The sequence below is a fragment of the Typopeltis vanoorti genome, chromosome 3, assembly GCF_054136105.1.
Source record: "Typopeltis vanoorti isolate ZY-2024b chromosome 3, IOZ_Tvanoo_1.0, whole genome shotgun sequence".
NCBI lineage: Eukaryota > Metazoa > Arthropoda > Arachnida > Uropygi > Thelyphonidae > Typopeltis > Typopeltis vanoorti.
In genome coordinates, this window is record NC_143551.1 from 156,889,713 (window position 1) to 156,903,729 (window position 14,017).

A 14,017-nucleotide genomic window follows, 5' to 3' on the forward strand; every position below is an offset into this window, starting at 1 on the left:
AAAAAATCGTCTTTCATCAGGACAGTGCACCTGCCCACAAAGGTGTTTTGGCAATGGAAAAATTAAGGAATCTGCACTATGAATTGTTGGAACATCCACTCTGACTTCTATATCTTCCCAAAACTAAAACTCATCCTCGCTGGTCAGCATTTTTCTTCGAATCAAGAAGTGATTGTTGTTTATTTCTTAACGGTATATATTAGAACACAGAAAAATAAGTAAATATTTAATTTATTAACTTATTGCTGATATTTTGCTGGTGATATAACCCGCATCTTCAGAGCACAAAACACAGTTTGTCACAATACGCGAGACTATAACAACATGGTATAATCAACAGACTAGTTGAACAAAATTGTAGCAGCAACACGAAGACTAGAGTCCTGATTTTGGCGCCCTCTATCCGAAAAAAAAAAAAAAAAAATTGCAGCTATCACATAAGACTAGAGTCCTAAACAGAGAAAAAACCAGTACTAGTTTTTTCTTAAGATGACTGTCTCCCAGATTTTAGGCAAATTTATACAGCCATATTTGTTGAGATTTGGAGTGTGTTTCAGGGCTTCTGTTGCTTCTAAGAACAATCTCTCAGACTGGAAGTTAAAATTGGTGCAGCAACTGAACAGATTAGCCTTCTTAAAGAGGTGCCGAGACACCAATTTAATACCGAACTGTGTTAAAATCAAAAACAAGTTCCACTCGGCCAAAGCCCAACACATTTACAAACGAGCGAGTGTAGCGCTATTATATGAACAGATTAACGCCACTCGTCTGGAATTAGCGAAATCAAATTCAACCATCAATGCACTATGTGAATCACTATATGATATTCTGAATACAGAACTTAGATAACATCACTGACACAACGGCTAAAAAAGAATTCAACATCGTCAAAAACCGGCACCAAAATAAGTTTGAAAATCTCCAACAATGCAACACTATACAATGACCACAATTACGACAAGACCTCGTCGTTGTGAATTTATTGTCGCTCACCTTAAGCAAATAAGTCACTAGTGCTTTAAGTCAAGGGCACAATTTTACCATGACTCCCAAGCAAGTTCCAAAAGCCAAAATAATGGCGTCCATTGAACGGGGAATATATGACCTGCCACCAACAATAGCCAGGCCAACATCCTAATAAAGTCTAAGCCTCCCAAAAATAATATCCCACATAAGGAAATCATTGCTGTAAAAGAGCTACAGAATAATAGCCAGATTATCATAACAAAAGCAGACAAAGGGAATGCAACCGTGGTGATGGACACAACAGAATATGAAAACAAAATGCACACACTGTTACAAGATGAGTCAACATACAAAATTATAGATCGCAATCCTACCAACACACAAAAGAATAAGGCACGTAAATTATTGGAAAAAAAGTCACTTCCTGGCCCAAAGACATAGTAAACAAACTCAAGCCCTTCCATGTTAAAACACCTAGGATTTATGGAGCACCAAAAATTCACAAACAAGGTACACCCTTACGCCCAATTGTGGACAGTATAAATAGTCCCACATACAAACTGGCTAGACATTTAGCTAAGCTACTAGCCACTCTCACAAACAATTCTCCCTCCGATGTCAAAAATTCAGCCCACCTAAAAAGCATCTTACAACACCATACCCTAAAATGCCCAGACTTAATAGTAAGCTTTGATATCACCTCACTATTCACAAATATACCACTAATAGAAACCCTCAATCTACTGAAGTCACACTTCCCCCCCCCCGATATATTTGAACTATTCAAATTCACAATACATGCAGGATATTTCACATGGAAAGGAAAAATATACAAATAGATGGGACAGCCGGGGCTCCCCCCCCCCCAGCCAACTTTTACATAGAACACCTGGAAAAACTAGCATTCAATACAGCCACTCTCAAACCAACACTTTTGCTACGCTATGTTGACGATGTGCTTGCTATTTGGCCACATGGCCTAGAGACATTGGAAACATTCTTAGCGCATTTAAATAGCCAACATTCAAAAATCCACTTTACAATGGAACTGGAAGCTAATAACTGTCTGCCCTTCCTGGATACACTTATCACACATCTTCCAGATGGTTCCTTATCATTTTCAGTTTTTAGAAAACCCACACATACAGGGAGATATTTACACAAACAATCACACCATCACCCTTCTCAACAATATGGCATTTTAAAAACGCTAACCCACAGAGTGAGAGCAATCTGTTCCAATGACGATGCTCTTTCTGCTGAACTGGCTCACTTACGCCACACCTTCTTGGCCAATAGCTATAATCCCCATAAGATAAACAAAATACTAAATGCCCCTAAGAAACCCCTCCCACTATCCACCACAGAGAACTACAACAAAACAGTCACCATCCCATGTATTAAAGGCACATCCGAAAAGATTGCAAGAATTCTTAATAAACATGAACTACGCACCACATTCAGATCATGTGGCAAATTAGCAACGCTTATCCGCACATCCAAGGACAGCATTCCCCCTGTATCACATTCAGGAGTCTACAAAGTACCCTGCTCATGTAATCAAGCCTACTACAGTCAAACAGGAAGAACTGTGAACATCCGCATCAGCGAACACAAAAGACACGTCTGGCATTATCACTATGGCAAGTCGGGCCTAGCAGACCATGCTCTGGATACCCCTGCACACAGGATCAACTGGAAGAACACAGAAGCTCTTGCAAGTCGGAGAGATTGTTCTTAGAGGCAACAGAAGCCCTGAAACACACTCCAAATCTCAACAAATATGGCTGTATAAATTTGCCTAAAATCTGGGAGACAGTCATCTTAAGAAAAAATTAGTACCGGCTTTTCTCTGTTTAGGACTCTAGTCTTATGTGATAGCTGCAATTTTTTTTTTTTTTTTCTCCCAGATAGAGGGTGCCAAAATCAGGACTCTAGTCTTTGTGTTGCTGATACAATTTTGTTTAACTAGTCCGTTGATTACACTATGTTGTTATAGTCTCGCGTATTGTGACAAACTGTGTTTTGTGCTCTGAAGATGCTGGTTATATCACCAGCGAAATATCAGCAATAAGTTAATAAATTAATTATTTATTTATTTTTCTGTGTTCTAATATATACCGTTAAGAAATAAACAACATGTACGATGAATACATAAGTCTGTCCACTTGTTCAAGAGGTGATTGCTGCTGTAGAGGGATATTTTGCATATCTTACTGAGAACCACTACAGGGACTGGATAATGGCACTGGAGCATCACTGGAATAAATGTATTAGTCTTAAGGGAGATTATGTTGAAATATAAAAAAGAATTTTGAAATTATAAATTTGTTTTTTCATTGTTAGGCCGAGAACTTTTCAGACCACCCTCGTATATATGCCACCATGTATCCATTAAACCATTTTTCAACCATTGATTCGATTCCTGTTAGCTTTGATATAGTAAAGATCTCTTGTCATTTAACTTGCCTCTAAAAAAATCTCCCAAAGAATTATACACAAAACTAGTGAAGAATTGGAGAGCTAATAAGAAAAAATAATCATTTTGAAATTCTTTATGTGATCCTTATATCAAAACTCTAGTGAAACGTGTTCTTTTTAAAAGAACAGATGCTATTGAGCCAAACTGGCATAATGTTAATGAGTCACTTCTTCTTGCTCTTAATCCACATTAAGTATCGATGCTGGAAACCCTTGCGTGTGTTTATGTAAATCCCAGCCAGAAATCATTAGTACCAAGGTTTTGATAATTCGAATCTCCTGCACCAAATTTTTTTCAACCCACCAATTATATATTTAGTTTAATCCTTTATCTGGGTGTAAGCAAACAAAGTTCATGCCTGAAGTATTTTCAGGACTGGGGCAACTCGTGGCAAAGGTGGTATAACTTCTCATCACTTGCCTTAGTATCCCATAATGCAGAGCACATTTCCTTGCAGACATATATACAGGAATACCTCGATTATCGCCATTCTCGATTTATCACGGTTTATAATTTGATACCAAAATTCCAATTATTGCACTCCAAATTCGAATTATGCGAGATGTAGCCCCCTACATATGCAACCAGTTCAAGTCGCCACTCTCCAGATCGCTCTCTTATAGCGCTTCGGTTTTATCCGACGGCGCCTTCTCGCCACTTACCAGTAACTATCCACCCTTGCCTGAAGTACATGTGGATATTTATTTCTCTTGTTATTTACCCCTACAATGAATGCTAAAAGAAACAAGGATGATTTCAAGTCTACGGCTATCAAGAATAAACGTAGAGTGATCAGATTAGAAGATAAGTTGCACATGATAAATAAGTATGAAGCAGGCATAACCAAAGCCAAAATTGCAAGAGAGTAAGGTCTAAATGAATCAACTGTTCACCATATTTTAGACCATGCTGCAAACTCTAGGGCTTCGAACTAGGACTAAAAGAAATTGAAAAAGGTGATGTTCAGGAACTGCTTCAGTCACATGATAAGGAGCTGGATGATGAAGACCTAATTAACCTTGAGAGAGAACATGCTTACGATGCCCAAATTGACTTGGCACTGAAGGAATTTACCCTCAAAGAAATGTTTGGAATTGCTGAAAATTTTAAAGAAAAAATCTTGAACGGCGATCCTAATCTCGAGCGATCACTGAAAGTTTGTCAGGAAATTGAAAATTCCATCCGTTGCTACCAAAAGAAAAAAGAAAGAAAAAATTCCACCAGACAACTCTACATCAATTTTTATCCAAGAAAGAATAATTGTATGTACTGTAAGTACTTCTTATATATAAATAAAGATTAAAGAATAATCTTGTTTTTCTTAATGAACCTTCATTTTTTACTTGATATATAAAATTTAATTAATAGATTTGAAAAATCCTTGACATTGATCACCCATTTTACACGCATTATTTATCCCGATTATCACGGATTAGATTATTGCAGTATTTTTCGTGGCAACAATAACCACGATAATAGAGGTATTCCTGTACTTCTGTGCATTAAGGGAAAGGTCACTACCCAGACCGGCTTAGACCTTTATTGAGGTGTCTCTTCAGTGGGAGCAAGACCCAGAGATAATACTAAGGTTGAAGTAATGCAGAAGTCATATTTTCCTATACCAGTTGCTGTTAAGTCAAACTGGCATGATATTAATACTTCTTCTTGCTCTTAATCCACATAAAGTATCAATTTTGGAAACCCTTGTATGTGTTTATGTAAATCCCACCCACAAATCATTAATACCTTGGGTGGACCAAGGGTTAGATAATTTGGTTCAGTTTTTCAAGCCTTCTAAGTAGTGGTGGTCCTTCAGCAGGTAACAGAAAACATTTATCTCCTGAAGATAATATATCATATATCTCAATATCTTGCTTGATATATATGACTAAACTCCATGCCTCATTCTTCAGATTGAAGCACTGACCAATATGGAACATGTTGCTGTGGAACTATAGCAAAGATTGGAGAATACATTAAAGCATGATCATCAGCAGAAAGAGGGGCAAATTGCTACTTCCAAGTTAGCATTTCTTTTTGTTGCTATTTTTAAGTTAGCAACACTGAATCCCAACCCCACTAATACAAGGGAATGCTTATTCTAAAAATATATGCACGTTTTACGGTATCTCTTTAAAAATGCTTTCTTTTGAAGGCTTATTATTACTTATTTCTTTTAGTAAATAAGTAACTAAAATTATTGTTTTTTCGACTTTAACATTATTCTAATTGTTCAAACCAAACTTTATTTAATGTGTTTCGAATTAAACTTTTTTATTGCAGTAATTTTTATTAATGCTGTTTTTTTCTTTCCCTTCTCTCTTTTTTAAATTTTGTTCCTCTTTTTTGTTGTCTCCTTTTCTCTTTTTATTTTTTTTCTGGTAGAAAGCTGCATGACGTGTGGATGCGAGCCTCATGTGGCTCACGAGCCACGTTGTGGCCACCCATGATGTATACACATAATGTACTTTTCGTAATCTCACTCTAATTAAAAATCATATTTCTGAAAGCAGTGAAGTGGCTTGTTTTTTTTACCACATGCTTTGTAAATCATGACATGCTTAGACTTTGCAAAATATCAGAGCATGTTTTATGTTTTCACTGAACAGCACTGCACATGTTAATATGAAAGAATATAAATTCAGCTATGAAATTGAATACAAAAGCTAGTAACATCCAAAAAAAAAGATTAGAAACCTATGTGTGGTAGTGATATCACACTGTAGTGAAAACATCTACCTAAAGATATTCAACATTCACAGTGAGATTCAAACCAGCAGTTTTTGGTGGTAGAGCAGAATTTTTTATCCATTCTTCCACTAAGGACCATATTCCATCTTCATAGCCATGGACATGAATTCAGTGTACTGCTGTATTTTTACTGCTTGGTGGTTCCATTGCGTCTCGCGTTTTTTAAGCTGAAAAAACAGATATAAGCATTTGCAAAAGAACAGTAATATTTCATCTTACACTTTGTCAAAATGTAATTTTTATGATACTCTCAGGATTTATTAAATTGTGTGTAGTTGACTCATTACAGTAAACATCATTATAATAATCTAACTTACAAAGTATAGAAAAGTCTTGAAGAGAGTTGCATAGACACAATGCTGTGCTAAAAGAAATTCCCTATAGCAAACTATCCAATATAACAAACTATTCAGTTTTCCCTAGGTGTTTGCCTATGGTGAGAGTTGAATGTGTGTGTGTTTATTTTATTAAACTTTTTTATTTTATTACAAAATTTTTATTTAGCAATAAATTTATATTTTTATTTTATTTTACTGATTGATAAGTGAAAAATTCATTCTGAAAAACCTTTAGATACCATATTAATGAAAGCAAGCAATATTAATCTTTACTTCAAATACTTGATTTTAAATTTTGGAAATAAATAAGAAAACAGAACTTATTCCCTCATATTGCAAATTGAATATTTTATATACATATATATATATAAATATAGATGGAGTTTGATGAAAAAGAACTACGAAAAGAAATTGCATTTGCTATACGAAACATTCATGGCATTAGGTAATTATCAGAACTGTTTTCTTTAATGTGTTTAACTATATTGAGAATGATTTCTAATTGTATGTATATTATAAAAATACTTTTATTTAACATATTGATGATGGTTAATATTGCCTTTTGTGATAAAATGAAAATGTGATTGTCCAGCAGAAAAAGTGATGATTTGGGCAATGTGAAGGATGGAATAGAATTTCCCAAAGCTGTGGTCACCTGAACTATTCTGCCCACCAGAGATGCTGTATTTTCCCTGAAAAAAAAAAAAAACAATGCATCTGTGGTTAACTATTTCAGGTTGAATTTGGAGCAGTGCATCAGAACCTGCTACATTTATGCTGAGTGGGCATTTTCTGTGATTGTTTGACCAGAGACAAATGTTTAATGGATGACACTGTGTTTCACTACATTAGTTACTAGGTTGCTAACTATGTTTGCATCCACTTTATACTCAGAAATTAAACACTTGCAGCAAAAAACTGTCATTGGAGTAGCAATTTTGAAAGCTACAGCTAAATAGTAATCTAATAATTGCTCATTTTGTGCATTTCCTGACATTCATGTTGTGAAAACCCAATTTGCCATAGTGATGTTTTTTTTTTGTTTGTTTTTTTTTAATACTCTTTCCTACCCTTAACCCCTCCGTGTGGGGCACCTGTTCGTGGTGGAGGGGACCTCCCAGTGATGGTACTGGCCCTTTTCATTCTTACTCGTTTTCTTTGCTTTTCCCGTATTCTTTGCTCTACTTCTCCTGAATCTTTTTCACTAACCTTTGTCCAGACCACCATTACTAGGATCCAATGTCCTGCCGCCATGTTTGCCATGCGGTGAGACCCGTGGATATCCGGAAAGGGGGATCCTGGTAGTCTTGCACTACTTTGGCCCCTGCTTCGGCAAGACGGGTGTTCCTGGATGGCCCAGCCAGGATCAATCAGCTGATGGGCTTGCCTGCAAGGGTCAGTGGTGTTGCAGTAAGTCTCTCACCCCATGGTTCGGGGTCGGGATCCTAGACCTGCTGCAGTGCCGGTATAGTGTCCAAGGTAGCCCTGGCGTTCCACTCCTGAGTGCAGTCTTTGCTTGCCGGGTAGTGGGCGTCTATGTGTGGTGCAGAATTAAAAATTCCTTAAATATGAATTCTTCATCCTCAAATGTTTCAGGGACCCTAACAAAGTCCCAACCAAGTACTGATAATATATACACAGCATATGGAAACAGAAGTAATAGGTGAAATGTTATAGGTGAAAAACCAATTGGGAAAATGTCACCCTTCTTTATCAAAAAGGTTTAGAAGGACTGGGAGGACCTCCCAAAACTGTCAAGAAATTGCGTTCTGGTGATATCCTCATGGAAACAATGGCAAACAACATTCCGAGAAACTACTGAGAGCAATGACAACGGGTGGAATACAAATTACAGTAACCTCACAGAACACTCAATTCCAGTAGAGGAGTGATATCAGAATGGTATCTCCTTGATGTTCCTAATGAGGAGATATGTTCAGAGCTTAAAGATCAAGGGGTGATAGGTGTGAGACGTATCCTGATATGCATGGATGGTCACCTGGTCTCAACCAAGAACATCATCCTTACTTTTGATACACCTAGGCCTCCAATATCTGTAAAAGTAGGGTATCTCAGCTGTCCTGTTAGAATGTACATTCCCTAACCCACTGAGATGCTTTAAATGTCAAAGATGGACATGCCCAAACTGCCTGTCGTGGTTCTACTACCTGTGCCCGATGTGGTAGTAAAGAACATGATAATAAATCTTGCTGTGAAAAAAAAGCTAAATGTGTCAACTGTCAGGGAGATCATAATTAAAAAAGTGCCAACAGCAACTCAAACATGTATGTCTATTCCACCATCTGATAATTTCACCATACCTGAACTTTATGATTGCAAGCGCTTTATGGTTAAGCTCATTAATCACAAGACCTATGGCCTTACTCCAGAAACAACTTCAAAAATTATCTCATTCAATGAAAACTCATCTGTCAAAAAAATTATGGTGGAAACTTACTCAAAGAGTGATAAACCACCAGACACTTGCACAGAAAGAATGGATACCCCGATACCGACTAAAAGCAAACTAAGCATACCAACTGACCCTAACGCATTTGATGTTTTGAACACTACCAGAGGAAGAGATGGACACCGGCCGTCCATACTTCCCTAAAACAGTGGATAAATGTAAATCTAACAAAGGTAAGTCCGCAACCTCTTGAAAACCAAACAAGTAAATAAAATCAAGACAATAGGAAAATTTTTACAATGGAACTGTCATGGAATCCGCCAGAATATTGTCGATATCAAGATGTTGTTGCAGAAACACAAACCTTTCTGTTTCTGTCTACAGGAAACTTACTTAAGACCCAATGAGGACTGTACCTTTAGGAATTTTACTGTTGTATGTAAGGATAGAACTGGAGATGGTCCTGCTCATTGGAGGAGTAGCTATCCTAGTGGGCAGTCATACTACTTTCCATCAGGTCCAACTTAATACTTCTTTGGAAGCAATAGCAGTTCGCTTCTCTGTGGGATTTCTTGTTACAATATGTTCAATTTATTTACCACCAAATGCTGAGTTAAATGAAATTGATCTTGATAACCTTATCTCGCAACTGCCTGAACCCATACTTTTGATGGGTGACTTTAACGATCACGATACTCTATGGGGTAGTGCCAACACTAATAGACGAGGTCGAATCATTGAAAAAATTCTTGCTAATAATAACCTTCCCATTCTAAATAATAAACTCAATAATTTCTTCCATATGCCTACCTGCTCATATTCTGCAATTGATCTTACAGTCTGTTCCCCTTCCATTCTTCCACTGCTCATTTGGGATGTTGAAGAGAACATATATGGAAGTGATCACTTTCCTGTTCTTTGTACAATGTCTTTAAAGGAACCATGTTCACCCACACGGATACCTCTATGGAAAATGGACCAGGCTGACTGGAACACTTTCTCTCATCTTGCAAAATTTAATGCTGATGCCATCAGTCAAACACCTATCAATGAAGATGTAAAATATATAACAGAATGCATTGTCCAGGCAGCAACAACCTCCATCCCAAAAACATCGTCTCGATTTCCAGTCTATCCAAAGCCTTGGTGTAACCCAGAATGTCAGGCAGCCAAAAATGATCAACACAGAGCATGGAGCATATTTCATAGATACCCCACTACATCAAATTTAATAACCTTCAAGCGTGCTTGAGCCAAAGCACGTCATGTAATACGTCAGAGTCAAAAACCATCATGGATCCAATTTACTACATCAATTAATCAAATGACCAGTCCAAAAATTGTATGGAATAAAATCCGGAAAATGAAAGGCAGATATAGTACACATTGTTTGTCCACCTTAGACTATAATGGAAGTGTTCTCGCTGATCCCAAAGCTATTGCAGATACTTTGGGATAAACTTTTGCTAAAATCTCAGCAACAGCTTCATATTCTCTGGAATTTTTAATACTGCAAGAGAAACAAAGGCTTAATTTTTCTAGCAACATTCTTCAACCATATAATCAACCATTTGTCAAGGAGGAACTAAAAAGAGCTCTCCTACAATCTCACCCTAGTGCAGTAGGACCTGATGACATCCATTATGAAATGATAAAACATCTACCATCATCTTTTATGTATCTTCTTCTCTTATTACATAATAGAATACTTGCAGAGGAAGAGTTTCCAAATTCTTGGCATAAGTCGATTGTCATTGCTATCCCAAAACCAGGAAAAGATCCAACACAAGCAAATAATTATTGACCCATTGCTCTGCCCAGCTGTCTTTGTAAGATACTAGAGAAAATGGTTAATGTCAGCCTTCTCTGGTATTTAGAAAATAACAGTCTTCTCTCCAATACACAATGTGGTTTCCGTAGACATCGATCAACTTTAGACCATTTAGTTCGGTTAGAAACTTGTATAAGAGATGCATTTCTGAAGCGAGAACATCTTGTCTTGGTTTTTTTTGACATGGAAAAAGCTTATGACACAAAAGGACACCTCCCTATATTTATTAAAAACTTTCTGTCCAGGCGAACTTTCTAAGTCAGAGTGGGAAGTATGCTATCTCGACCATATCTTCAAGAACAAGGTGTTCCCCAAGGCTCTGTCTTAAGTGTAACCCTTTTTGCTATTAAAATCAACTCAATCATTGAACAGCTACCTCCCACTGTAGACAATGCCTTATATGTTGATGACTTCATAATTTATCACTCACATAACATGAGGATAATTGAAAGACAACTTCAGCAAGCAAATCATCATGTCTCTCTGTGGGCTCTTAATAATGGGTTTAGGTTTTCAACAGAAAAAAGTGTCTGTGTATGTACACTTCTGTTGAAAATGCACTCATCACCCAGATCCTGAACTAAGAATGGGACCTTCTGTTATTTACAGAGTTCCAGTAACTACAGAAACCAAGTTCTTGGGACTCATCTTTGACAGAAAACTCACATTTCTAGCACACATTCATCAACTAAGAGAAAAGTGCAAAAGAACTTTGAACCTCCTTTGCACTCTATCCTCTACTGGGTCGGGTGCTGATCGAGCTGGACTATGGGTCCCAAGTCTATAGTTCGGCAAGACAGAGTAACCTACAATGGTTGGATTCCATCCATCATCATTGTATATGGATAGCTTCTGGTGTCTTTCGCACCTCACCCACTCCAAGTCTATGTAGAAGCAAATGAACCGGCTCTATCACTTCGATAGAAACAGTTGTCTCTTAATTACGCCTTAAAAATAAAATCTCTCCCAGATCACCCTACATGGAATAGTATCCTCTGCATTGGGAAGCTCAATATCACACACATCAAACTGCTGTTCAAGCTGTTAGTATGAATGTTGAATGCTGTTATGTCAAGAGGTTGCAGGATGGTTTGCACACCATCCTGCAACCTCTCACTTTGTCAGCTACAGAAATCTTATACCCCCATCATCTATTTACCTGCAATTGTTTAATGCACACAGAGCAGCACATGCTAATTTCTTACCCATCTATACTGATGGTTCAAGAACTAATACCTCTGTTGGCTGTGCTTCCTGACATTATTATCTCAAATCAGATCCCACCAGACTGCAGTAATTATACAGCAGAGTTACATGCCATTCAGCTTGCACTTGTGCATATAAAAGAAAACTGCTACCAAAAGTGTATAATTTATACAGATTCATTGAGCTCTTCACAGGCTATCTCCTCTCGTATGTATAATCCACATCCAGTAATATATGAAGTGCTACACGTGCTTCACAAAATGAAAATCCTTAATTTCGATGTTCAGTTCTGCTGGATTCCCAGCCAGATCGGAATCGAAGGAAATGAGGCTGCAGATGCAGCTGCTAAATCAGCCCATACCTTCTCCACATACTATTTGACAGTTCCATATACAGACTACAGACAACTTATAAGATCAAAGCTAATTGCTCAGTGGGAGTTAACATAGCAAGAAACATCAACAAACAAATTATATAACATTAAACCTGAAATTAAACACTGGCATTCTAGTCAACGTATAGAGAGAGGGGAGGAAGTTGTCCTTGCTAGGCTCTGCATAGGTCACAGTCACCTTACGCATTCTCATTTACTGAGAGCTGATGACCCTCCCATATGTGAAAAATGCAGCACACATCTCACTATTCATCATTTATTAAAGAATTTATTAAAAAAGGGTGGCACACCATTTGGCAATTCCTATAGGTAGAGATGACCTGTTAATGCTTCTGCCTGGTATCTCCACTTGGGCCTGGCTCCCACTGAAGAGACCTCAATAAAGGTCGAAACTAGTCTGGGTAGTGGCCCTTCCCTTAATGCATAACATTAGACATATCCACAAGGAGATGTGTTTTGCATTATAGGAGATACTGAGATAGGAGTGTTGGTAGCTTGCTCCACCTTTGCAACGAGTTGCCCTGGTGTTGTACCACCTTACCCCAGTCCTGAAGATACTTTCAGGCGCAAACTTTGTTTGCTCACACTTGGATAAAGGATTAAACTAATTTTATTATAGAAAGAGGAATGAAATTTTCACCTATCTAACCAAGCCATATACACTCGGGGAAATGCTAACAGACTCAGGCAAATTGCATGATGTTTTTAATTTTTTAGAAAGAATTAATTTGTGCAAACACATTTGACCATAAATTTGTTTATATGTAAATACTTTTTTTTGCTTAACTTGACTTTTATACATATATATTATTCATTAGGTTAAATCTGACCAATTATGTATTACCATGGGCCTTGATCTTGTATATTTGTATCACCCTGCTGTAATTTTGTTAATATGTAAATACCATAATGCTAAACTTAAATTTTATGCCTCAGTGTTGTATAATAATTCCTTTCTGACTCTTTAAGTATTAGTATAATGTTTGTTGTAATCTTACTAGATGTAGACACTGCTTTCCTTCACTTGTTTTGTATATACATATGTTAACCTATAGTTATCTATTTATGCATGGCTGAAACCTCTGCAGTAATTTTATTTATATGAAGATACTGCATCACTTAACATAAATTTTGTGTATGCATCTTATTTACTACTTTATTTTTCAAATAATCATGTAGTGCTGTAGGACATCCTACCTATTTGTGTACTTTCTAGTAATTCTGTTTATATGTATTGCTAAATTCTGTTTATACTGCATTGCTAAATTTAATTTTCATCCATGCATATTGTATAATAATCCCTTTTTGCCTATTTTTGTACTGCTATAAAGGCATCTATTATAATTTTACATATATGTAGATACTGCATTCCTTGGTTTTGTGTTTCATATATTATGTATTAATTTATATTGTTAACTATTTTTGCACTACTGTAATAACCTCTGACCTTGTGTGTTGCTGTGCCCTCTGCAGCAGTTCTGTTTACCTAGAGATGCTGCTTTGTGAAACTAGATTCTTTTACAGACATATTGTTTACAATTTTCTGTAAACGCTAATGTTGTAACCTTTAGTATGGCACAGTATGACCTTTGTAGTTTTTGTGCCAAATAAAATATAAACCAAATTAACTAAAATTTGA

General features: G+C 36.9%; 1 protein-coding gene across 1 annotated transcript in view; it reads left to right on the plus strand.

Annotated features, from left to right (window-relative positions):
* Positions 1 to 14,017, plus strand: part of LOC150108694 (dynamin-like) — a 306,464-nt gene that overhangs the window by 137,020 nt on the left and 155,427 nt on the right. The window contains exon 9 of the mRNA XM_090416156.1: positions 6,915 to 6,982. Within this exon, the coding sequence (XP_090272282.1) occupies positions 6,915 to 6,982 (68 nt within the window). The remainder of the gene's footprint in view (positions 1 to 6,914; positions 6,983 to 14,017) is intronic.